The sequence below is a fragment of the Amphibalanus amphitrite genome, unplaced genomic scaffold (genome assembly GCF_019059575.1).
Source record: "Amphibalanus amphitrite isolate SeventyFive unplaced genomic scaffold, NRLGWU_Aamphi_draft 000675F_arrow, whole genome shotgun sequence".
NCBI lineage: Eukaryota > Metazoa > Arthropoda > Thecostraca > Balanomorpha > Balanidae > Amphibalanus > Amphibalanus amphitrite.
This window is the reverse complement of record NW_024882169.1, coordinates 129,060-154,093: the sequence shown is the minus strand read 5'-3', so window position 1 is coordinate 154,093 and position 25,034 is coordinate 129,060. Positions and strand designations below refer to the sequence as shown.

Sequence of the window (25,034 nt, the reverse complement as noted above, 5' to 3'; positions counted from 1 at the left end):
TCGGCCGTTGCCAGCTCGATGCCAGCGCTGAAACGGCAGACTGTCCCGAACTATTGGCTATTGATCAGTTTCCGCCGATACAGCCTTGAACTACGGTCGGTCGTACCGAGACGTTGGCTCACGGCGAGCGGAGGTTCTTTGGTGGACAAAATCGGCGCTGTTGTTATCTGCTATCAATAGATAGTCGCTAAGGGCTCTAGTCATATGCTGTCGATCGATAATCTCAGCGATTGTCACCCAGCGCTCCCCACAGCCTCACGCCCCCTCCCCCTGCCCCGACCCCCGCCTCCGGGCTGTTTATATCTTTGTTCTTTGCCTATGCTCCCTTGTGTACCTGTGTCGTGTGTCTAGTCTCTTACATTTTCGTTTTTTTCCGTTTCAGGAGTCCTCACGGACGAGGCCGGACTCTGAGCCGCACATTGGCAAGTACCAGCTGCTCAAGACCATCGGCAAGGGCAACTTTGCCAAGGTCAAGCTGGCCAAGCACTTGCCGACCGGCGAGGAGGTACGTACCGCGTACTCCCGGGGTGGCCCGGGTCATGCGATATCGAACTGACCTCTGTGACCTGCAGTGGCGAACACAGGGCTCCCGGCAACAGGGTACAATGCCAATTACGGTGCCTCGAGATCCGCGACTTGTGAAACACGCGACATTAATTATAGATTCCGCTGCCATTGAATTAATCACGTCATTAAACGTTTCCTACCTTTAAGTTCTGAATGAACGTAAATGCTTGCAAAACCTGTCCTGTTTATCGTGAGCTATGGACAATTTTGAAACCTCGACTGGTGCTGCCAAATTCAACTTTCGGCACTTGTTTAGACTTGGCTCGGGAGAGCTTCGCTGGCGCGGTGTCGCCATTGACGCCAGGATGGGTGGCTTACTGATTCGCTGATGTGGAGCGACCGCACCTTTCGCGTGCCGTGCCGTGCCTTGTCTTGACGCATAGCACCGTTTCGTGCTGCCAACCAGTGGCCACACCGGTGTGTCGTGCCAGGCTTTTGTTCATGAGTGCCAACTGGCTGTGGTAAGACCTCAGCAGCGATGCCAGGCTTCGCTGGACTGCCCCGCACGGGGTGGTGTATAATTTCACTGACCGAGGTGGCTGGCGATTTGTTCACCACCTGTTGGTGAGTTGAATCGGTCCCGCTGTCGGCTGACCTCGCCTGCCATCACAATGTGGTCACGACAGATGCCTCTGAATGAAACCTGACATAGTGCTGTGCCGGTCGGAGCTATTATCCAGCTTACATCGATCGGAGGAGGTCGACTAAAGCTGCAGGCAACGTCCAAGTCTTTTAGAGGGCTGCTCACGGTTCACAACTCACAGCGGCTAGCTCATTGGACACAGTACTCGTATACAGCTCATCGGACCACAATCCATAGCTCTCAGTACATCATACAGCTCGCATATCGCAGCCTGTTGAAGCACAGCTCACAATTCATAGCTCACTGTCCACCGTACAGCAAACAGTTCACAGTGTGTCGGATCACAATTCACAGCTCACAGCTAATCATACAGAGCACACTTCCCCAGCGTCACACGGCAGGTCATTGCGAATTACGACCAGCAGTGTTCCAATCAGCGTCACGGGATCGGCTGAGAACTCTAACAGCGAGCAGTGACGCCTGGAAGACTGCCGTGACGCCAGCCAGCCGAGCAGGAGCCACATCACGACCACGTCACGGTCACGACACGGTTCGTCACGGTCACCGCGCCGCCAGAGAGCGGCCCCGTTTGCCGCCGCTGTGGCCTGGTTTGGCTGGGAGAGACCGTGCTAGCGTGTCATCCTCGCCCTCCTATGTGTCAGCGACTCCGCGCGGCAGTCTGTCGCTCCGCGCTGCGGCACCTGACCCGTATCTTCTCGGCACGCGTCCTACTTGAGCCCGTGGACTCTGCGGTGCAGAGAATCTACCGACCAAGGCCGCGCGGCATAGCTGATTATTTATCCAGGACGGGCGCCGCACTGTCGTCTCGACACGCTCTCAGGTTGTTTGTTATCGCGTCTATTCGGAAAACATGTGCCACTCGGAAAACATCAGTGCGCTGACGGTGGTTTTTGCGGCGGGTGTTCGGAACTGCGGTGAGCAGCTCCGTGAGCTGCCGTCAGCCAGCGCTCACGCACACGCCCAAGCACGCAACGGTGACTGGGAGGCTGTGAGTGCTGGATGATAGGAACTACCGCCAGCGCCCCTGCTCCACGGAGGGGGCTGGTTTAGTTCTGACTCGATCTATCCCGTTCTCCGCTCTGTTCGGCAGACACCTGGGTATGGTGTCACGGTGCCCCTCTCGACCGCCCCGAGGGTGCTATTGCACCGAGAGCTGACGCAGTGCCGATGTTGATCCGTCCCTGAAGTACACACTAGTCCGTACACAGCCGCCGCCTGACCTCGGCATGCATTGCGCCGCGGACGGCACGGGGCGGGGCGGTTTTCCGAAACTGACTGCGTCACCCGGAGATGCTACCCCCTCCCCCTCCACCGATGACGCACTGACTTCATTCGCTGGAGGGAGGAGATGATCTGTATAGGTTACTCTAGGTCGACTGGAGGCGAGGAATGTTGATGATCCCGTCTTTGGCTCAGATCCTGGTTGGCTCGGAACACTTTCGCACTCTGGGTTGATGCTACATCGTTCAGGCCTTTATCACCACCCTCGGCGTCGGTTTTATTTGAGTACTGGCACGGGGCGTTATGATGTAGCATCCCGGAGACGAGAATACTCTGAAATGTCGGTGATAACATTGCGCTCTATACGAAGTCGGCTTTTTCAAAGCTGACATGGTTGATGATAAGTGTATTTTCAGTTAGAATTTAGAATGAGATGAATCATATCCTGTCAGAAGTATATATTTTGAGAGAAATTCTTGTCTACATTATGTAATTTCTACATTATGCATATAACCCAGCCCCCAGCCGGAAATGGGAAGCGGGCAACGCATTGAGCCGCGGTGTGGGGCCCTGTTCTGTCAGCGTGGCCTCACTCGTCGCCGCTGCCATCACGGCTGAACTCACCCTGGTGTGTCGCCCACCTGTTCCGCCTTGTCTCTCTCAAGCTACGCTGTCGGTTTTCCGTTCTCGCCACCTGCCTCCTATCTGTCTCAGTGCCTGAAGTGTCTTACCACAGGTCTCTATTGTATCGGTCCCTGACCATAAAGATCTGTCTCATTGTCTCACCACCTGCCTCCACTCTTTGTCTCAGTGTCTCAGCACCATTCTTCTTTTTGTATCAGTGTCTCATTCAGTTGTCTTCGCTCTGCACACGTGTCACGTCACCATAGTCTCGTATCTCACCACTGTCTGCTGTGTTTAGCAGTGTCTCACCATTCGTTCTGTCTCAGTCTCACCACCTCAGTATCGTTCCCTCTCCCATGTCTGTCTCGGTGTCTCGCCTCACCTGACTGCCTCCATTCAGTCTTCCTCCGTTCCTCTCCCCACCTGCCTCAACTCTGTCTCTTAGTGTCTCAGCACCATTCTTCGTTTTCTATACCAGTGTCTCATTCATTTTTCCTCGCTCTACAATTGTGTTTCGTCACCTCAGTCTCGTTTCTCACCACTTTCTTCTGTGTGTCTTCATGTCTCACCGCCTGTGTTCGTTCTGTCTGAATACCTTATCAGCTGTATTCGTTCTATATCAGTGTCTCCCCTTCTCAGTCTCGTTCCCTCTCCCATCTCTAGTCTGTCTCGTTGTCTCGCCTCGCCCGACTGCCTCCATTCAGTCTTCCTCCGTTCCTCTCCCCAGCTCCTCTATCCCTCTGCCACCGAGGCGGGCTGCCGATCTCACCTTTCATTTGATGAACGCTCCACCGGAGTCTGATTGGTCTCTCCCGTTCCGTTTCAGGTGGCCATTAAGATAATTGACAAGACGCAGATGAACCCCGGCAGTCTACAAAAGGTGAGAGAGAGGAGAGAGAGAGAGAGAGAGAGAGAGAGAGAGAGAGAGAGAGAGAGAGAGAGAGAGAGAGAGAGAGAGAGAGAGAGAGAGAGAGAGAGAGAGAGAGAGAGAGAGAGAGAGAGAGAGAGAGGGAGCGGAGGGCAGGCAGAGCGGGGCTAGGGATGATATGGTGACAGGAGCGAAAAGGGATAGGAGGCTGGAGCAGGCAGGTGTGATGACTAGTGCTTGGGGTGACACGGGGAGTGGTGGTGAGGGGTCCCGTCCCACACACATTCGGCACGACTGCTGTGAGTAGGCGGCACAGGTGTACCCACCGACCAAATCGATGACTGTGGGACACCAGCACAGGCTGAGTGGGTGAGGGGTGAGGGAACCCGGCCCCAATGACCCGGAGATTACGAACGGTCACACAGTGCTGGAAATACCGGTCCCGGACGCTCCTCAGGTGTAGTGGTGAGTGAGGCGTGGTGACCGGGAGAATAGAAGTGGTGTCGACATGTGTGGGGATCCGGATCTGTACATCCTCCACCGGGCTAAATGGGCCCGCGACTTCTGCCGGACTAACACATTCAGCTAGGCCTGTACACATTCAGCTGCTGTGCTGTTGTCAGCCGAGAAACGCTCACTCTATTGGCTGAAAAAATGATGACGTCATGTTGCACTTGCAACATGACGTCACCTCTCTGCTGACGGCAGCATGGGCTGACGAGCTGTGCTGCTATGAGAAAGCAAGTGCAGAGATGCCGAACCGTCATCAGAAGCCATAAATGACGCATTTAGACACTGGTAGTGGCGCATGTAAACAAATCACGTGCCACATTTTTGCTGAGTACTGCAGATATATGAAAATTCGACACTGTATTGACACTTTTCATGTAATTTTCTTTTCGTAATTATTTATCAATGTAAGAAGAGTAAATATTTCTATTGCATCTTATATGTAAATATGCTGATAATAATACCTAGCTATCAAAACATTGTATTAATAAAGAACATGAATATGAGACAATATATTTGTTTACAAAGCCACATTTGTAGACAGTCAGCCACTGCTGACATTTCTCATCAGCCGAATGTGTACAAATCCGTCAGCCAGAAACGGTGGGTGGAGCCTATTTCGGCTGACAACAGCACAACAGCTGAATGTGTACAGGCCTTAAATGTGTCCACCGACCGTGGACAGGTGGGGACTGCTCTAAGGTCGCTCTAAGGTCGCCCTCTGGTCGCTCTCCGCCATTTTCCGAGGCGGTGACGCTGCCATTGTCGCAGCAATCAACTCGGCTCAAAGTCCTCGGCCGGTGTCATCCAGGCGCCTATTGACCTTTCGTTGTCGGTATCACCTGCCCTCGCTACCCCTCCCTTCCTCCACTCCCACCCAGCCGGCTGGTCTCTGTTGCCACGGGCCTACCCGGAACCCTAATCTGCCCTTGGCCAGTGCCGGCCGAGCGGGCGGGCCGGCGGTGTCATGCAAATGATCGGCCCAGTGTGTGACTGCTGCGCCGGGCCCGGCCGAAGCAGCCGGAGCTGGTCCCTGATAGACTACCAGCAGATGTTGACTTTGCATTTCATGAATCCGCCGGCTGATATGTAGCCGGGCTTCTGCGGTCGCTGAGCCGTGAGGTCGAGTCCGGATGCGACCGGTCCCTCTGCTGGCTCTGTCTCTGTCCCGGGCGAGCTGACGGCGTGACGGCCGAGCCGGGTCGTTTGTCTAGTAGAGCGTGACCGGTGTTCGGCTTGGTGGGATCGCGATGGGATGGTGGTGGGGTGGTGATGGGATGGTGGCTGGATACTGTCAAGATTGCGGGACCTTGGCTAGATGGTTTGCCTTTGGGACGACGTACAATGTTGTTTGTCCATCCATTGCTGTGAAAATATTTGTCTTGAGTTGAGTGGATGGCGGTTTGAACAATGCCATGCGACACATTTCAACAATGGTCAACTATTGTGTGATGCTCTCCAGCCCCAGTTCTTCTCCGATACTCCAGAGATGTAATGGAGCAGTTTGGACTCAGTTCAGGGTCATATTTGGACCAGATGTGCCCAATGGCGGCGGGCTGGGTCGTCTTTGTTGCATAGTCAAGAATTGTTTGGCTGTGATTGATGATAGCTGCCATATCAGCATTATTTCTGAGAAAATTTGTTCGAACGTCGCAATAATACTTGAGTCACTGCGTTGAATGGAACGTTTAAAGATTAAACGAAGGGTAGGCTTGGCCGAATTTCATTCTGCATTTTGAAACAAAAATTATTTTAAATTATGGTTTGCTTACGTCGTCTTACGTGATAAGCTTTGGTGCATTTTTGTTTTGTTTTTCAGCCAAATGGTATTACTATGCATTTCAGACCCCATGAGACCCTGTTTTTTGGCGATAATTTATTTAATATTTGTCCAATTTGCTTCAAATTTTCACAATGGACATTCCAGCTCAAGCGCCAATTTTCATCAATATGGTCTCTTAACAAAATATTAAACTTAAGGGTACTTGTCGTTGCCTCGTAATGTTAAAATCGGCTCCGTAAATCCGTCAGTGGAGTAGAGGCTATCCTTGCGTACGCATGACGTCACAAACACGTGACCATTAAGCTCCGCCCTCCCGGCGGACGGGGCGGTGACCTTGGCCGGTCAGTCGGCTGTGTGGAGCGGGCGGTGGTGGCTGCCGCACCGGGGCGGCTCGCATGGAGCGTAGCTGCCGTGCAGACTGCAGTTGTTGCAACCGTAATTTCATCGAATGAGCAAAAAAAGCGGGCATAAGTAACGCACTAGCTGAAGCCCTTGACTTTGTATTTATCACAAATGTACGTAGGTACTTCCTGTTCAGTCACAAAAATATAAAATTCCACACAAGATTCGGGGCTTGTGAAAAACGCACATAAAAGACGCTGTTGATTTCAAATGGTTGCGTAAAATTATGTATCAGGTCAGACTAAGTCCAAATTACAAAAAAAATGTGTTTCTTAATTCTACACCTTTTATGTCGGAGCATTTTTATGTATCTAGAGCGCTGTAGGCCTGACAGCTCTTCCTGCGAAACCTTTCCCGTATAGTGCTGACCGTTCCCGTATAGTGCTCAACATCCGCCTGACACATTCCTATTTCTTTTTGTGCACGTCTTAACAATATAACACATACAGCGATAAAGGACGATTCGACCACACATCACACATCACGCTTCTGCTCCACCCGGCGCCCCGCACTGCTTCACGAGTCACGAATACGGCCGTCTCGCTAGAGTGATGCCCCAGGCAATCGGCCGCGCCCGCGACATTAGTCTTCATTCTACTTTGTTGCTTTCTGCGCCTTCCTCAGAAACATTTATTGAAGCTGCCAAATATATCAATATTTTTGGGTCATGTGGAGGCTTACGCATGATCTCACAGGTAATCGGGTATAGTGATCTGACCCAACCTGACGATCAGATAGGTGTAACTCCGGTGTAAATAAGTGCCCAGAGTCCAATAGTTCATCTATCTTTTCTTTTACGGCCGGTTCGGTCCTATAATTGATCCTACTCTGACTCTGAGGCCAGTTTTACCAACAGAAAAATAGCCGCCTGCCGGAAATTTTCACCTAAAGACCGCTTCACATACGGAGCGTAAACGCGATGGGCACGTAATCAGATAGGGCTTTGCTTTTTACGCTCCGTATCTGAAGCAGTCTCCGCAAACAGATTCGGCAGGCGGCTATTGTTCTGTTGGTAAAACTGGCCTCTGATCATTATGAAAATTATGAGCTGGTTCGACGTTAAAATACCAAAATATGGAGAAGAGGACACCGCTGCCCTCGAACGGATAATTTTTGGGCTTTCGTCCCGAAACAACTTTGCCAGCTCCATTGTCTCCAGTATGCGGTCCTGATGCGACCTCTCCGCGGTGCTGACGCCGACTGAAACGGCATAGACCCATCGCGGTCACGGCCAGTGGGCGGAGTTAAGTTCGGCCCGGCGTAACGTGATTGGCCAGCGCTCCTATCCAATCCGGTGCGGCAGCGAGCGAGCCTCTATCCGGGTGCAAAAACTGATTAACATTACGAGCCAACGACAGGTGCTCTAAATTTTAATATTTTGTTAAGAGACCATATTGACAAAAATTGGCGCTTGAGCTGAAATACCGTATGCCAAAATTTCAAGCTGATTGGACAAAAATTGGAGAAATTCTCGCCGAAAAACAGGGTCTCATGGGGTCTGAAATGCATAGTAGTATGGTGGGATAATCTTCATACCGCCTTTGGCCCATGGAACCCCGTCTCTCTTGTAAGCCAGCCTCTGAGACAATACTCATGGTGATGGGACGGAGAGGTCGGAGCGACCCACGTGAGTCGTTCCAGCGCTCCGTCTCTGTACCCTGCCCGCGACTCGGGGTCAGGGTCGGGCTGAGGTTTGCCCCCAGACGGTTACAGTCGGTGGTGCGGTGTACCCCACAGGGAGTCAAGGTCAGGCCGCAGTGTGCCATTTAACTTCGGCGGTGTAGTACCCTCAGGGTCGCATGTGCCGTGACCCTTCTCCCAGGGGCGCCGTTGCGGTGGGCCGTCTTCTCCCAGGGGCGCTATTATTAAGCCCCTTTCCCTCCAGGGGCGCCGGTGAAGTGTCCCCTTCCCCCAGGGGCGCCAGCGCGGTGTGTCGGTCTGTGAAGGGGCGCCAGCGCGGTGTGTCGGTCTGTGAAGGGGCGCCGGTGCGGCGGTGTCGCGGTCAGATCAGCCTGCTCTCCGCCGCCGCACTGCGGACCGGCCTGATGAGCCGATGGCTGGCAGCGGGCGGATCGGCCGCCGCACCGTCACTCGGTAATCGCGGCTGAGTGCCAGATGGCCAGCGTCGAATGGAGGTCCGGCCGGCCGACTAACGATCGCCGGGCCGCCCGCGGGGAGCTGTGGGAGCCAGACTGGGAGGACAGAGCTGCGATCACAGAGCTGTGGGAGCCCGGCTAGCAGGGCAGAGCTTGCAGTGAGTCGAGCTGCGACCACTGAGTTATGGAAGCTAGGGCAGAGCTGTAGGAGGCCGTCTGCCAGAGATCGAACTGTGAGAATGACTGCCGTCTGCCAGGATAGAGGTGTGGAAGCCCGGCTGTCGACACAGAGCTGCCGGCTGTCGACACTAGAATGGCCGGAGTCGAGCTGTCAGGACACGGAGTTTAGAATGCAGCATCTAGGTGACCTTCACTTGTTTGTTTGTTTGTTTTGTTGGGTTAGGCGCTTTCGGTCGACAAGACCATTGCAGAGCCGGAAGGATGATAGGAATTAGGGGGAGACATTGGTCTGGGCAGGCACCCTAGTGAGTCGCCGGGGCTGAGCCCGTCCAGAGGACAGGCCACCCAGCCCCAAGGCACTCACTGCACCCGGCTACGGGGTGCGCTCCCTCAGGAGCAGCGGTGCCGCTCCAAGGGAGCAGCCCGCATGAGATAAAGTTGCCTGTCCAGCCCGGAGGGGGGTTGCGGCGTGGAGGAGAAGGATTTCAGTATCCTGAGGATAGAAGCACGGATAGGTGACCTTCACTTGACGGACCTTTCGTGCCGGTCTGGAGACAGCAGAGGATGCAGCCCGCCTCCGTCCACCAGCCCTGCCGCCGGTGCCGCCCCCGGTCCCTCCCGTGCTGCCGGTGCCGGTCGCCCCGCTCGGACCGGCCTGTGGGCGCTCAGTGGGCGCTCGGTGCCGACCGTTTCCGCGAGGTGGCACGCCGCGGAAGTGGTGGCGCTCCGGCGGCGGAGGTGGCTGCCGCCGCTCCGGTTCCGACCCATTACCGGCGCCATCCGTCAGCCGGCCGGCCGGGGGCGACTGCCGCCCGTGCCGCCGCTGCCGCAGCCCCCCGGAGCGGCAGAGATCCCAGATAAGCCGCGTCGAACCGACGGATGTTGTTCGAGTGTGTTTCCGCCCGAACGGGCTGATCTAGTTCGTATTCATGTTTTTTTTTTCGACTGATTTGGAAATCCTCTGTCGAGATGAGTTTCTCCTCCTCGCTGCGTGGCGGATGCTCCAGGAAAGGTCAACCGTCGGCTCTGACAGGCAATGAGAGGTGGGCGAAAGCCGTATTAAAAAGTGACTCATTACTGATTCCTCTTATGTACTAATGGGGATTATCTTTCAGGAAGCAACATGCAGTGTAAGTTACAATATGCTCCCCATACCCTTACACTTTTACATCCAGCCGCATGGAAAGGGTGATCATTGCGTTCGGAGGGCTCATGTGACTGTTTCTTATAGCTTCGATCTTCTCTGCAAGTGTCACCTTTCGGTGTGTGAGTGACGGGACTCCATACCAAGCACGTGGCTGGCCTGGATGTCCATGTGCGCGCTGCGTATGGGGTGTCCGTGTGGGCTATAACTGTGGGCGGCTGATTGACGCGATGCCTCTCCTGTTTCAGCTGTTTCGGGAAGTGCGGATAATGAAGATGCTCGATCATCCAAACATCGGTGAGTGGGTGGGATTGGGAGCGAGAGTCACATGGCTCAGCAATGTGACCGGGGGAGTGGGGGATCTACCCGACCGCCTGTCCGATGCGTGTCTTTGCTGTCTTTCCCCACGTCATTCGGTGTGGTGACGCTGCTCTCTACTCGGAGCAATAGTTGCCCCACCCTGAGCAGGAGCCGCCTTCGCCCTGAAAGTGAACAGTAGCCGCCCCACTCTCAGCAGAAGCCGCCCCATCCTGAACACCAGCCGTCTCACTATGAGCAGAAGCCTTTGAGCATCATCCGTCCTTGCTCAGAGTGGTAGTCGTCCCACTCTGAACAGAAGCCGCCTCACTCTCACCATAAGCCGTCCCATTCTGAGCAGTAGTCGCCTTGACCTTATATCACTGCAGGGCGGAGCGGTGATGACGTCGGTCGACGCTCGTTTGTCGCAGCTCTGCCCGGCCGTTTGACGGCTATCCTGCCGTCAGTCACTCGATGAGACGACGGTTCGGCGCGGCGGCTGGCCCCGCGCCGGCCGGGTCGCCAAAGGCTGACCCCATCCATCACTGCCCGTCATCTCCGCCGACCTGCCCCCTCTGCCCCTCCCCGGCGGGCCACTCTGTCTGTTTCCGGTCCTGACTCGGAGACGGTCGGAGACTGACACAAATGCGCCGCCAATGACCGGCGAGCTCGCTGGCCGCCGCCGGCTCGGTCGCAAAAACACCGCCCGGCCGACCGCCGCCGCTGCCAGTTGCCAGGGTCGCTGATTGATCAGACTGTGCGGGAACGACGAACACAGAGAGGGAGAGCCACGCGCCGGGGGTTACGTAGATCCATCGCGGGCGCCCAGCCACGATCTAGAATCTCATTTTACTAACGGTGGTTTTCAACAGGAATTGGCAGCTCTGTCCGGAATTTAGTTACCGCTAACGGCCAGTAATTACATTTTCTACCACACATTTACGCTCATTCAATCTTGAGGCTGCCTGAGGTGTTAATTAACGTTAGCTTTCATACACCAGTGTATTTATAGGTGTTGCCAACTGAACACCGCAGCACGACACTGCTGGGGAACTGGGTTCTGAATTGGCGTCAGACATTTCGTAGCCACCAAGCTGAAAATACGGTTAGAGGAGAGCGGCGTCTCGGCGGCCGCGCCTGCCGCCGCCGCCGTCTGCTGCTACCTCGAGCGGCGGTAGCGCGGTCGGACCGTTTTATTGTGTCCAGATATGATACAGAGCTGCGGCTCCCCACGGAGCGGCGGGAGTTCAGCGGCCGCCGCCGGCGGCGGATGCTGATGTGCGGTGCGGCGGCTCCTCGGCAGTGGTGATAAATGCCGGCTCCGCGCCGCGGACGGCAGTGGAATTCAGTAGTCCGCGGCCGGCGGGGCCTGCAACGTCCCACTGGCCGGCGCGGGAGGGCGTTAGAGGCAAAATTCAGCTCGGTCTGGACTGAGCGCGGGCCGGGCCGATGGTCTTCTGCGTCCCCCGAGACAGCGGTTGACACCAGTCAATGGTTTTTGCTGTCGCCACGAGAGCGAAATGGAGCGAGCCTGTGGCAGCGGCCGCGCCCCTGCCAATGTCTGGGTCGTTTTCTCTCGACTGTTGTGTTGTTTTGTGGCCTGCCTGTGTGCGTTTGAAAGCGTCGTGCTAGTTGAGTACACAGATCTCTTGCAATATCACCGACTTCAGCAATCGTAGCGATTTGGGCTAGTGATTAGCTCACATGAACTGAATCTTGTTAACAACGTTCCCTGCAGCAACCTAATTCAACACCAACAGTATGGCTCTTGTTGGACTGTAGAATATGTACTGACCCCCGCCCCTCTCGGCCCGTCCGGCAGTGAAACTGTACCAGGTGATCGAGACCAAGAAGACGCTCTACCTGGTAATGGAGTACGCCTCGGGCGGCGAGGTGTTTGACTACCTCGTCTTCCACGGACGCATGAAGGAGAAGGAGGCGCGACTCAAGTTCCGGCAGATCGTCTCCGCCGTCCAGTACTGCCACTCCAAACGGATAATACACAGGGACCTGAAGGTGAGACATGGTGGGGTGTTTTTGGGTTTGTCATAGTTGGATGTCATGGAGCTTGAAGGTGGGTAGGCTGCAGATTGATTGCTGAAGTGGTCAGTAACTCGAGGGAAGTCATATGTGACCAGTGCCTATGTAGCTAAAGAGTGGTCAGTTAGCGATTTGGCCAGTGTGCCAATATATGGAGAGAATAGGCAGTAGCGAGCTGACAGTCACAGGCTGGGTCCTCACTTCTCACCACAACACCAGCGCATTGGGAGATCGACACGCTGCAAGCAGTGTACTCGTATGTCCCGAACAGCCCACCGTCACCCGCCCAGGGTTCACGGGGGTCATACGGCACCATCCGCTGATCGAGTTACGGGCCCTGTCGACACCTCTGTGATATCATCGGTGTCGTGGTATCTCTGACACACTGCCGATGGTATGCCCGTCGTATCATCCCGCTGGTACTGCACCGGCCCAAACAAACACCCAGCCCGGGTCGGTATCGCACAGGAATGTGCGGCCACCGGCGGCCGGCCGTCAGGGACGGCACGCGATGCTCCGCCGCACCCGTGTAATCCCCGAGACGGATGCCGCGCGGGTCGGTCCAGTCACGACACGGTGCTTGGCGGAGCTCTGTGGCCCTCATCGGGCCGGCAGGCGCCTATCTAGACCCTCCACTTAGAGGAGTGAGGAGGGGGTCGGCGGGGGGGCTATCGTGACCCCAGCCGACCCGCTGATGCCACTCGAGTGTCCACCGTGTGAGAGATCGGCGGAGCTCGCCGATCCCCGGCTCTAATACTCGAGCAAGCGCGCCCGCCCGCGCTGCCTGGTTCGTAGAACTGCCGACACAGGGCCGGGCGGCACACAAAGCCACAGGCGCCTAAATTCCGGCCCGTGTCGCTGGAATTTAGGCGACGAACCGAACCGAGCTGATCCGAACCGGACCGACCTTCGCTGTTCTGAGCTCAGCTGGGACCTGCCCGTTTGAACAGTCGCATTGGAAAGGACGTCGCGCCTTCTCGGAGTCAGCCGGTCCCTCCGCTGGTTTTGTTGTGACCTTTACGCGGCCTGGAGGCGATCAGCCCCCGTCTGTTGTTTGTCGCTCGTCGGCGTCGATGGCACGGCTGCGTCGTTTGCGACGTTCCCCGGGGCACCGTTCAGTTCCGAGATGGCCGGCGGTGCGGTGCCGTGGGACATACAGACTGAGACGGACGTTGTGTGGGAGGGGGCTGGGGATGGGGGCGGGTCAGGTGGGGACGGGGAGACGTCGGAAGTGGAACTGGGTGTTTCCGAGTCTAACTCATAGGGGATATCAGACTACGTGCAATGCATTAAGTCTGAGCGCAGTAGGCGGCGGACTGTCGCTGGCTGAATGGTGAACAGACAGCCGTCGCCGGTTGTGGGGCAATAGCGGAAATTGGAGACTGTTGATGTTAGGATCTGACGTAACTGTTCAGCCAACTGCACTCATTGGCCTGTACTGGGGACGGGGGGGGGGGGAAGGGGCGAAGTTAATACGATTTGAAAGTGCCTCAGATGAAAGTACGGCTGATTTGGGCAGACTGGCACTGGGAAATATAATATGGCAAAAGTTAAATCCTTACGTTTCATATTGTATACTTTTCATCGCAAGTGCCCTTCAGGGTCAGTATAGAAACATCTGAACGTTTGGTATGGAGAAATCTCGGCCTTGGGTTTGTACTTTGTATAGCCATTGTTGGCTGGCTCCTATTACGTTGGTTGTGCTTTGTTGGCCAGTATCAACCATTGTTCTAATTTGTACCGGTATTTCAATACATTGCCACATAAGAAATGTGGTGATTTTTGTCGCTGGATGTTTATCTGTCATTGTCTTATACCATGGTCCCTGTGACGCTGCCAAGGCTATCGCCGTTTCGTGCCGTTTGGTGGTGTGTCGGACTGTCGGCGGCCACGAAACTGACCTCGAGCCCTCTGTTTCAGGCGGAAAATCTGCTACTAGACAGTCAAATGAATATCAAAATAGCCGATTTCGGCTTTAGTAACGAATTTACCGTGGGCAGCAAGCTGGACACGTTCTGCGGCAGCCCGCCGTACGCCGCACCGGAGCTCTTCCAAGGTGAGATCGATAGGAGTCCCGATGAGGACTTGCCTTCACCATTCGTTGTCTGGTGGGGGCGAACGCCAGCTGGGAAAGGGAGCGTGAGGGGATGCGGAAACGTTTGTCCTGAGGAAGGCAAGGGCGGATGACACGGGATGCATGGTATGAGGACGTTAATCAATGGATGAATGGTCCGGAGGTGTCTCACGATGCCTAGTGTCTTACTTAATACGGCCTGTCTGGTCAGGCTCTGACAATTTCAAACGTCATATCATACTTAGCGCTGCCCTACTCTAGGCCTATGCGTTGTTGCTGAGTTCCGGCTGGCCACTGGCTCAAGGGAAGAGTGTAAGACAACAGACGAGCTCGGCTGTTGTGCACTGCTGTCCGCAGCACACCTGTCCTTTCAATCCCTGGCAGGGACGAAGCCACCGCTGTGCCAACTGATACAACCGCATAATGACCTCGTCTGGGACTCTCCCAAACACAATCCGTGCCAAGTGTGCTAACTGCACCGACACCGCCCACCCAGTCGGGCGATAGGAGAACTCCGGCCGGTCGGGGATAATGAGCGACAGCGTGTACCGAGCGGCGGAGTCCGGTCCAAGTTGGCAGCGGACTGGCGTGGGCCCACTGCCCAGCCACGCTCGTCGACTGGCCTGCAGCGCTGGAGCCGCGACCGAGTGGATATATCGCGCCGCCGCCCGGCGGCGCTGTCGGAGTCTGATCAGTCATGCAGGATTTATCGGTACTGTCTGAATGTGCTGAGCAGCGCAGAGTGCTTCAGATGGCCTGCAGGGGCGCCGTCCCCGCCCGGACAGACTCGCAGTGACAGACACCGACGGCCGGCGCAGATTCGATGGGACGGGCTGAGCTCTTAGCAACGGACACCCCGGAGAAGTGTCATGACGTCATAAGTTATCATTCGTGATGGAGTAATGTGACATGATGGCCAGTGACTCAGTGAGACTGACTCATGAGTAATCACTAGATACACTGGCTGTTGTAGACACAGGCATGACAATGCCTGGAGAACGAATGTGGAGGTTCTGAAGGAACTATATGATTTTCATCCTACAATATGTCATCGATCGTACACTGCTCTCCCGCCGTCACTGTTGAGTTCAACCGACTCGTCCCATCGGGTCGAACAGCTGCCGGCGGCGTCACGTCGAGCCTGCTGTCCGCCGACGCCGGTCCCGACAGGAATGTCGAATAGCTCCGGACGTTGGACGCGATACGTGCTGCAGAATCCTGGCAGAAAGGTCATCGAACCAGCGCTCAGCTGATGGCTCCGCCGAAATCGAGTTATGGTCTGTGACATTGACTCACGGAAACTGAGGTGGTTGATCGTGTTACAGGGACCGGCCCGCGTCATCAATACCGGTGATGTTTTATCTAATCTTTGGACTCGAGGCTGTCAAAGGTCAGGTGTGGCGTCGAACCTCAGCTGTGAACGGCTGATCGGACGTGCGTTCTAGCCCCGTTTGGGTGGATGTGCGCGGCGCTGAGACGTGTGTCGGAGCGTGGTGGTGGTGGACCGTGGGCGGTGAGGTTCGGACGGCGGAGGAGGGAGGCCGGACCGCTCTGAGGTGCGGATCGATACCGCCGCTCGTAAACGGCTCCTCCAAACAGCTCATCTGCGGCCGGGATGGCGGCCCCGCCGGACCGTCCGGGCCTGCCTCTATCTAGGCCTGACCCTGACCCTGCCTGAAGCACAATACTGGCTAAATCCTGACACTATCTACACATATCCAACCCTGTCTCGATCTTGACTTGCCTCGACTCCAACCTTACTCAACCCCTGACCCTGCCTCTTTCCCAATTCTGCCTCGATTCCGACCCTGCGCGTTTCTTCAAGCTAGGACGAGCTGAGCCGCGACTGAGCGGGGCACGGTTGGGTTGGCGCGGAGGGGGACGCCAACTCACCACCCCTTACTGTCAGCCCGGAAAGTTCGGTGAGCGTGGGAGCCCACCTGTTCGATCACCGTTCGGACACGCACGGCGGGGTAATGTTTTATCGATACGCCGACCGCTGGTGGTATCGATAAGCGTTGATTTGTGTATCGATCGTATTGATAGCGATTCGGACAGACGGTGAGGCGGTGGTCTGTCTTCAGGGCGGGCATGTGATGGTCCCGTGGCTACCTATGTGTATTGGAAGTACTGGAGATAGTAAAAAGGATCAGCATGGCAACCGGTAGGCTGCTGACGTACTCGTACTTAGCTTCTGTCTCGCATATGTTAGCTCACTGTTGGCTTTCTGTTCTCTCAGTGCTGGCTCATTGCCGTATCTGTATCAGCTTTCCACTGTCTATTGGCTCACTGTTGCCTCACTCCAGTGTTACTGCTGGCTCTGTGTTCCCCAGTGTTGGTCCGACCCAAGCAGCTGTAAAATATCCCTCTGACCTTTGGAGACCAATCGAGCGTCGTGTCGACTCCCAGCCAGCCAGCTCCGCGGCGTCAATAGCTAGGCTTACACAGACTGACGTCGCCAATCGCTCTGAGAGTTTGGAGCCGGAGTTATGAGTCGGTGTTTGAATCAGCTCAAGACTGAGTCGAATGAGATCTTAGACAATGTCAGTAGGTATGAGTGAGAACTGAAAAAAGGCGTGATTGTAATGACGCAAAATAGTGTCAACCGTCCATTGAACCCTACGGAGGCTATTTGTCTATGACCGTCGCTTTGTTTACGCGAACTTCCTGCCGCAATGGATGCGAGCCATTGAGATTGGGCACTGAAGAGCGTCACGGAACGCAGCTGTTACCAACAGCCCAGCTTTTCTCTGTCACTGCGGGCAGCAGAAACATTGTTCCTTCATACTTCCGTGCCTCTTTACTTCAGATCCCTCGGGGTTCCATACCAGCACCGCCACTGTCACCTCAGCCACAGTGACATATTCGCGCGGCTTTCCCAGGTACTTCCCTGGCCTCTGGAGCTGAATACTCCATATTACTTTCAAAGTAGTTTTATCCCCCGAACTTGTGGAATTAAAGCCTTGTGATGACGGATCTTTGATGTATTATTCATCAGGCGTGGTATCATCCAAGTTGAGTTGAGCAGCTGTAGGCCCTGTGGTCTAGTCGCCGTGTCGCCGTTCGATAGCGCCGATTGGATTGGAGGCGGCTGATAGTGCCGTATCTCTGCTACGGGGAAGGCTGGGCGCCTCCCCTGCGGTGGTACTCGAGAGCGGGTGACATTGTGGACGTCCGACCTGCCATCTACCGGCAGTGAGTGGAACTACTCCATCCCCGTGACCTGGCTGCCACCTACCGGCAGCTGGCCGAACCTCGTTGTGCTTTGCTAACCCGCTGTAGTCGTCCAAGAATGGAGACTTCCGAATGGTCAATGCTAAATGATTGCGGACCGGCTGGTCGGCTCTATTCTGGCTTCCGCTTCCGTAAGGCTTTCGGCGAGCTCGGCTGTAGTCTTTGCTAATTTATTAGCAGACTCTCGAAGATTAAAAACATAAACAAACATATAAAACATAGAAGATTAAAAACATAAGATTAAAAACATAAAAACAAACATAAAAACATAAAAACATAAAAACCTTAGAGAAAAAAGAAACAATCGTCTCGCTCCTCCCCATCCCTCTCTGGAATACATTACACGAGGCATGGCTAATTTTCTTTAGTAACATTCCTTGCTCGATATATCTCTGAACAAGGATCTGATTAAATCCGGTAGCAGGAGATTCTATTGCCTGATCATCTCTGGTCCTCCGATGACCGCCCACTCCAACCCTTTCTGAGTTCCCAGTGACTGGGCTGGCCCGCGGGCGTAGCCGCTCCTCGCCCGGCCAGGATGACGGAGCGACGGGTGGATTTCCGTGGGCAGTTCAGTGGCTCTGTCGGGCCGGTGATGGGGTGGTCCGACATGCGTTGTTGATGGAATGGGAAGGGAGGAGAGGGAGAGAGTGGCATGGGAACAGGCCGGGACTGAGGGAGAGGGGGAGGAAGAAGGAGTGGCATAGATACAGGCTGGCTCTGAGAGAAAGAGGGGAGGGGATGATATGTATGCTGGGTCAGCTACAGAAGGGAAATGTCTGACAAATAGTGACTGGTGTAATTGATTGACTTTTTGGTGTGACGTGCAGACTGTGACTGATCGTGACTATTTGGGTGATAAGGCTGAGTTATGTGACTGTTAAACCTAAATGGCCTTACATGCCGAAAGTACACGCTTAGGAGCATGGTGGGTTACATAAAGTGTTCTAGTAAACTGTGTGCTGACATTTTAGCTCGTTCTTTGAGCTGTGACAATTTATACCCGCGCCGCGGCTAAATGAAAATGGCTGTCTCAGGCTGGTGATGTAATTAAGCTAATTGCATTGTCTCTGTGTGATCTATGGCTCTTATATAACAAAGCTGCAGCTGAGGCCACAAGCTGCTGTTGTTTTTGATGTGTCAGTAATTTTAAACCGTCTCTGATAAGTGAAAACTCCTTCCGAGTCTGTCTCACAATTCCCTGTATTCGACTCTTCTGTAGTTACTAATTTATCACTCCCCTGTTCTAACTCTAACCATAGACCACTTTAACCACATTTGTGTGCTACATGGGTATGTAGTGGACTATGCTTTTAACCTTATATCTAACCGCCTGCCTGTTCTCACCTCACCAGGTAAGAAGTACGACGGCCCGGAGGTGGACGTCTGGTCCCTGGGAGTGATCCTCTACACATTGGTCAGCGGCTCACTGCCCTTCGACGGCTCCAACCTCAAGGACCTGCGCGAGCGGGTGCTGCGCGGCAAGTACCGCATCCCGTTCTACATGTCCACCGACTGCGAGAACCTCCTCAGGAAGTTCCTGGTGCTGAACCCGACCAAACGGGCCAGTCTGGAGGTGAGACAGGGGCAGGGATGGAAAGAGAAAGAGGCATGGGTGTCAATGGGGGGTTGGATTGCTGCTAGGCTCCCGAGGGCGACTGCGAGCGTTGACAGTGAATGGAGATGCGTTGTAACTCGCTACCGTGAGGTGTTACCCGGTGGTTTCATTTTTTTAGAGCTAAGCTGAGGTGATATTGCAGAAAAACATTGATATTTCGGTGTTAATTGCAGGAAAAACATAGATATTTCGGTGCTATCGATTTGTTTTGGGCGGTGGCCGCTGGTATTTCCAATCTCCACGGCACTGTGGCTTCAGCCCATGACCGATGTCCCTGTGTGGGGTGAGGGATGCACCGGTACACACGATAGTATGATGTTTAGCGACCGTCCCGGCGGCGGCGGCATATGAGCGGGAAGCCCGCTGCGCCGGCCAGTCAGCGGAACTGGCCACAGCCGAGACTGAAGGGTTGGCTGGACACAAGCGTCCAGCGCTGGCGGTGTCTATTTTTGGACAGAACGCAGTGTCTGGCGCGGTCAGGCGCACACCGGCCCGTCTGCTGCCCGTTCTGAGAGCTGTTCCTGTCTGTGGCACATGACCGCTCACCCCCCGGCCCCCACACCCCATGTCACACTCGAGTGTGACCCTGCGGGTGTCACATCGGCCTGGTCCCGGCGGCCGGCGTGCCGTGTCATAATTGACCAGATTCTATAACGGGCGAGAGCGGATGGCTGCCGGGAGCCGATAGGCGCCAATTAGGATCTGGATGTGTGTGCGTCACTGAACTTCCTGGTAGCGTGCCGCCGTAACGGCTGGAGCGATGAGGATTGAGGGTCTGCTCTCCAAGCGGCGGGTGGCAGAGGATTAGGGTTAGCTCCAGTGGAATCCAACAGTCCTCTCTAGCTGAGCCACTCGGTAGAGGCCCGGGCCGGCCGCCAACGCCAGTTTACCAGCCCAAAGGTCGCTTCATTAGCTGGCTCGGGCAGCTGACGTCATTGTTTCGTCACTGGAACCAGCGGCCCGCGCACTCAGGTCGGGGTGTCGCTAGGATGGGCGGGCCCCTAGAGCGGCGCGATTGGAAATGGTAGAGAATCCTGGAGTGGAACGGCGATATTATACGGAGCCTGGGCCTGGGGCGCATGGCCAGTTGTACTGAGGAACCGGTAGCTCGGAATTTCCTGTGGACATTACCATGACAGATCGCTGAATTCGTGTGGTGAAAGTGATAGTCTTTCAGACTCTGGCATCAACGATTACTGATGGTTCTGAGAGATACGCTGTATGCGCTGGATATGCCCTGAATGAAATCCGCTGTGCTACTCGATCGCGAGTACTGTCGGTTATTGACTTACCTGATCGTGGCGAGTTTCAATTGTACCTTCCGTTAGCCAGTGTGACCTTTGGAGGCTGGTCTGTGGGTCTCAGCGCCCGTCAGATACTAGGGAATCGTGCAATATGACTGTTATGCAATGGGTCTACCCAACATTTAGCCCCTCGCCAGGCTGCGACACCACGTACACCCGCACTGTGACGGTGCTCCGTTTTCAGCAGGCCATCATGCGGGACAAATGGATGAACTCTGGCTGCAATGAGGAGGAGCTGAAGCCCTACGTGGAGCCCGAACACTGCATGGACGACCCGCGAAGGATAGAGCAGCTTGTCGGCATGGGCTACGCGAGATCAGATGTCGAAACCAGTCTCAAGGAGGGCAAGTTTGACGATATCTATGCTACCTACCTGCTGATGAGCCGGCGAGCAGCTGATGTGAGTGACCAGGGGTCGCTGGGGTGGATGGGGGAGGGGAAGGTTGGGAAGTGGAGGGGAGCTCGTCACACTTGTCGTTTGGTGCGACAGTTGTATGGATTCATCTTGTTGTGCTTTGAATAGCCTGTTGTAGTTTCGTTCCTTCGAAGTTACCAAGGTAAATGACCATTTCATGTGACTGTGCGGCGTTTGAAGGTGTAATTCCCCTAATTAAATTGTGGTTGGGCTTCTCGTGATGGTCCTTTGAACCAGTTGACGGACGGTCGTCGACCCACGGTTCTCTAACCCTCCCGCGCCCCTCCGTCCCCAGCTCGAGTCTGACGGCTCACAGTCTGGCTCGTCCCTCTCGCTGCGACACATGGGTCCGGGCGCGCCCACGCCGCCGCCCACCAGCCTCCAGTCGCCGCCCCACAACAAGGTGCACCGGTCCATCTCGGCCACCACCAACAGCAAGCCCAACCGGCGCGCATCCTCGGGTGAGCACTGTGAGAGAGAGAGAGATAGAGAGAGAGAGAGAGAGAGGGGGGAGAGAGGGAGAAGAGAGAGGGAGGGAGAGGGGTGAGGGACGGACGGGAGGTCGGTGGACGGATGTAGGAATGGGTGGGAAGTATTCAATCGGTTCAGCGAAGTGCTGCTCTGCCATTTTCGATAGCCCTGCCATGTTCACTTCACGGTCAGCGGATATATTATGTTAAAGTCAGGTAGACTGAGACTCGGCCCACTGCTTATTGACCTAGACCGGAAGCCGTTACCAGTCTCTCAGCACACAGAGATTGTCCATTTGATCGTTCCCGGAACAGAGTTTCTCAGGAATGGCCGGTATGAGCGGCCGGCGAGCGCTGGACGTCTCAATGGTATGCAATTATGATCATTCCTCTCGGCTGACGGGTGGTGTTCATTGAGCGGCGTTGAACTGCGTCGAACCGTCCGGGGCGGACACTGCCGGTCAGGTAGAGATGCCGTGTTCTTGATGTCCGTCATCTTGGCGCTGGTGGGAGGGATGAGTGCTTGTTCCCCTCATGTTACCCCTTGACACTACCAGCTTGATGTCGTGTCGTTGATTTCACCTTTCCCATTGCAGGCGTGAGCACCACGTCAACACGACCGGCAGCGTTAGCCAACATCAACAACTTCAAGCGGCAGAACACCATCGACTCTGCCACCATCAAGGCCAACACGGCCAGGATCAGTATGGGCAGCCGGCAGGCGGGCGGCGCCGTCTCGTCCGCGGTCGCGCCGCCGTCCGCCGCTGCCGGAGAGTCCGGCAAACCGGCGCACTGGTCGGCCAAGTCGGCCGTCAAGACCACCCCTCTGAGGTCAGCCGGCTCGGCGGCAGCGCGCACCGTCGGCCCGGCGGCCGGCGCCGACGCGCTACGGGCGGCACAGGACGGCACGGCGTTCGCAGATTTGAAGTTGAACTCGGAAGAGTCGTCAGCTAAGGCGACGGCCGATGGGGACGCCGGTCGGGGATCGAACGTGCGGTCTGTGCGACTCGACTCGGCGGAGGAGGTCTCCGCGGAACCCAAGACGCCGAGCTCGGCCAAGAAGGATTCGACGAGGTGAGAAGGGATGGGGAGCGGTGTGGCGGCCGGTGGTTGTCGGTAGGTGTGTCTTGTCTGTGCCACAAGTCATGTACCGGGCCGTGTCTGGGTGTGTCTTGTTTCGGCCTATGTGTCTGTGTTTGTGCCAGATCCCCCCCCCCCCCCCCCACGGTGTGTGAATGTCGTCGTCAAACCAGGCAATATTTGAGCATTTAAAGTTGTGCTCTTTTTGTCGGATCTGGGCCCCTGTTAAAGTACGTACATACCACGTTGCAGTGTGTGGCTGGTGGGGAGGGATATCAGTGTGATCGACGAGGTGAGTGTGAAGTAGGCTATATACGAGTATATCTGGTGGTAATTGTATGAGTCTGGCGTTGGTGGAGGGTCTTGGGCCACCGGTGCACAGCTGCTAGAGCATAAATGAATCACATCTTTCGGGAGTTCCTCGTATAAATAGCGTTTGCTGTACCTAGAATCTCCCTGCATCACATTGAACTAACTCATCTTCGCAAATGGTGTCTGGGCTGTAATCATTTCCATTTCACGCAACGCCTGTTTCTGTTACTGACATGCTAACAAGGGTTGTGGAATCTGCAAGCCTGTATCTACCATTTCATTGTGGTGCAGTACTGAGCATCTGTAATTAACACTGCCATCGTTATGTTTAACTATCAGGACTAACATTATCGAGGTGATGGTCTGTCTACTAACCCCTTCTCTGTCAATCTGTGCTGCATCTGATCTGTCTGCCGGTTGGTTTTTGCGTAGCTCGGCGCCGCCGACTAACCGCACACCTACCAGCACGGCGTCTCTGACGGCGACGGGCACCGCCCCCGCCACCACCGCCGCCCCCGCCCCCGCCCCGACCGCCGCCGCCGCCGCCGCCGCGTCGCCCGGCTCCCTGCCGCGACCGGTCAAGGTCAAGTCGAGCTCAGTGTCGTCGGCGCAGGGCTCGGCGCCGCGTCCCTCCTCAGAGCTGCGGCCCAGGTACCGGCCGCGCGCCGTTCATTCTCTCTGCTGTGTGGGCTGTCTCCCTCCGCTGCTGACCCGCCTGTTACCCTGCCTGCTGCATGTCGCCTGTCTGCTCTACTCAACACCAAGCCTTGGTGGCTGCCAAACACACTGCCACTGGCTCTGCCGCTGCCGCTACAGAAAGATACCCAATGGCGCCGCTTACTTACAATCTCCCGCCGCTTATGTCAAGCCGACAGAAGCTCATCCGGCTGCTCTGTGCTTCATTGCATGCCATTATTTATCCTGTGGGTTGATTCAGAGTGGTCGGCGCTTTTCTGACGACGGCTGGTTATGAGGTGACTGGAGCGGTCGGCCTGAGTCGTTTGTCTCTGTCTGAGTGACTGGGTCGAGGGGGGTGGGATGGTCCGGCCTCGTCCGCCGGCCGCGGGGGCAGGAGTGGTGGCTGACGCCCGCCGCACTGGGGAGAGCGTCTGTCCAGGGGTGTGTGGAACAGGGGATGTTTGTTCCTGAAGGGTAGCGCTGATCCAGCTGACTGGAAGTGTTGCTGTGACTGCTGCTGGACTGAAAGGAGCTCGCCAATTTTGAGGTGTCAGTCCTCAGATTATGTTTGCTCAATGGAGGACTATTGAGTGTGTGCTGCTGATTTCATTGTGTGCGAGTCAGCTGTGAAGATATGCGCATGTGTTTTGATCTGTAGCTTGTATGCTTGTGTGTTCCCTATTCTGCGTTTTTCATGTCTCATTACGCTGCTACATGCTCCCTTTGAATTCCTTATACGTTATTTCATTCGTTATTCATTCGCTTTACGTAATGTCCGGCCATCTGATTGTGTTCCGCTGCTTGTTTGCAGTTACCATGGTGTTATGTCACCTTTTAATGGTTGTGTATTATTTTTTATGTTTGTAAGGTGAGTACTCTGTAAGCAGTACTTCCCCTACTTCCAAGCCGGGGTGATTTGCTATTGGTATCCTTTGATCTACCTTGCTTACCAGTACGTGCACTTTGACAGGTTATGATATTTTGCACTTAAAAGTAGCATTACCAACAACCAGGTAGCTGAAGCCAACAGGATACGCCTCAACCCCATTGGTCACCCATCCCCCTACCCTGCCGTACCCTTCCCTCCCCATACTAACACGCCCCTCTATGCCCCTCGAACTTCCAAGCCCCTGTCGGCCCCTGTCTAACCCTCCCCCGCTCGTCCCCACAGCAGCGCCGGCCGCGCCACTGCGCCGCTCTCGGCGGCGGCCCGGACGGCCGGTCGCGGTGATCCGGCCTTCAGTCGCAACATTCCCAGCCGCTCGACGTTCCACTCCGGCCAGACTCGCTCGCCGGGCTACCGACCCGCCGGCGTCGGCGGGCCGCACGACGCCAGTCGCACCTCGTTCTTCTCAAAACTGTCGTCAAAGTTCGCCAAACGGTGAGTTGTGCGGGATAATGGCGGCTGTCGGATTGTCGGTAGATATGTGTGTGAGTGATTTTGGCCGTTTGATGCGGCGTGCAGTCGCTTTGCGGTTAAGTTTGTAGTTTTCAGCCGCATGTCATGCATGGC

At 55.4% G+C, this 25,034-nt stretch overlaps 1 protein-coding gene across 15 annotated transcripts in view; it reads left to right on the top strand.

The window, feature by feature from the left end:
- Nucleotides 1-25,034, top strand: part of LOC122364413 (MAP/microtubule affinity-regulating kinase 3-like) — a 69,847-nt gene that overhangs the window by 36,760 nt on the left and 8,053 nt on the right. For 9 of the 15 annotated variants that reach the window (XM_043334754.1, XM_043334748.1, XM_043334749.1 and 6 more), the window contains 11 exons: nucleotides 383-505; nucleotides 3,843-3,896; nucleotides 10,248-10,296; nucleotides 12,119-12,312; nucleotides 14,257-14,392; nucleotides 19,000-19,220; nucleotides 20,751-20,966; nucleotides 21,277-21,442; nucleotides 22,048-22,525; nucleotides 23,276-23,494; nucleotides 24,693-24,902. In XM_043334754.1, coding sequence (XP_043190689.1) covers nucleotides 383-505; nucleotides 3,843-3,896; nucleotides 10,248-10,296; nucleotides 12,119-12,312; nucleotides 14,257-14,392; nucleotides 19,000-19,220; nucleotides 20,751-20,966; nucleotides 21,277-21,442; nucleotides 22,048-22,525; nucleotides 23,276-23,494; nucleotides 24,693-24,902 — 2,066 coding nt within the window. The remainder of the gene's footprint in view (nucleotides 1-382; nucleotides 506-3,842; nucleotides 3,897-10,247; nucleotides 10,297-12,118; nucleotides 12,313-14,256; nucleotides 14,393-18,999; nucleotides 19,221-20,750; nucleotides 20,967-21,276; nucleotides 21,443-22,047; nucleotides 22,526-23,275; nucleotides 23,495-24,692; nucleotides 24,903-25,034) is intronic. The other 6 variants (XM_043334757.1, XM_043334752.1, XM_043334753.1 and 3 more) reach the window with 1 other exon arrangement.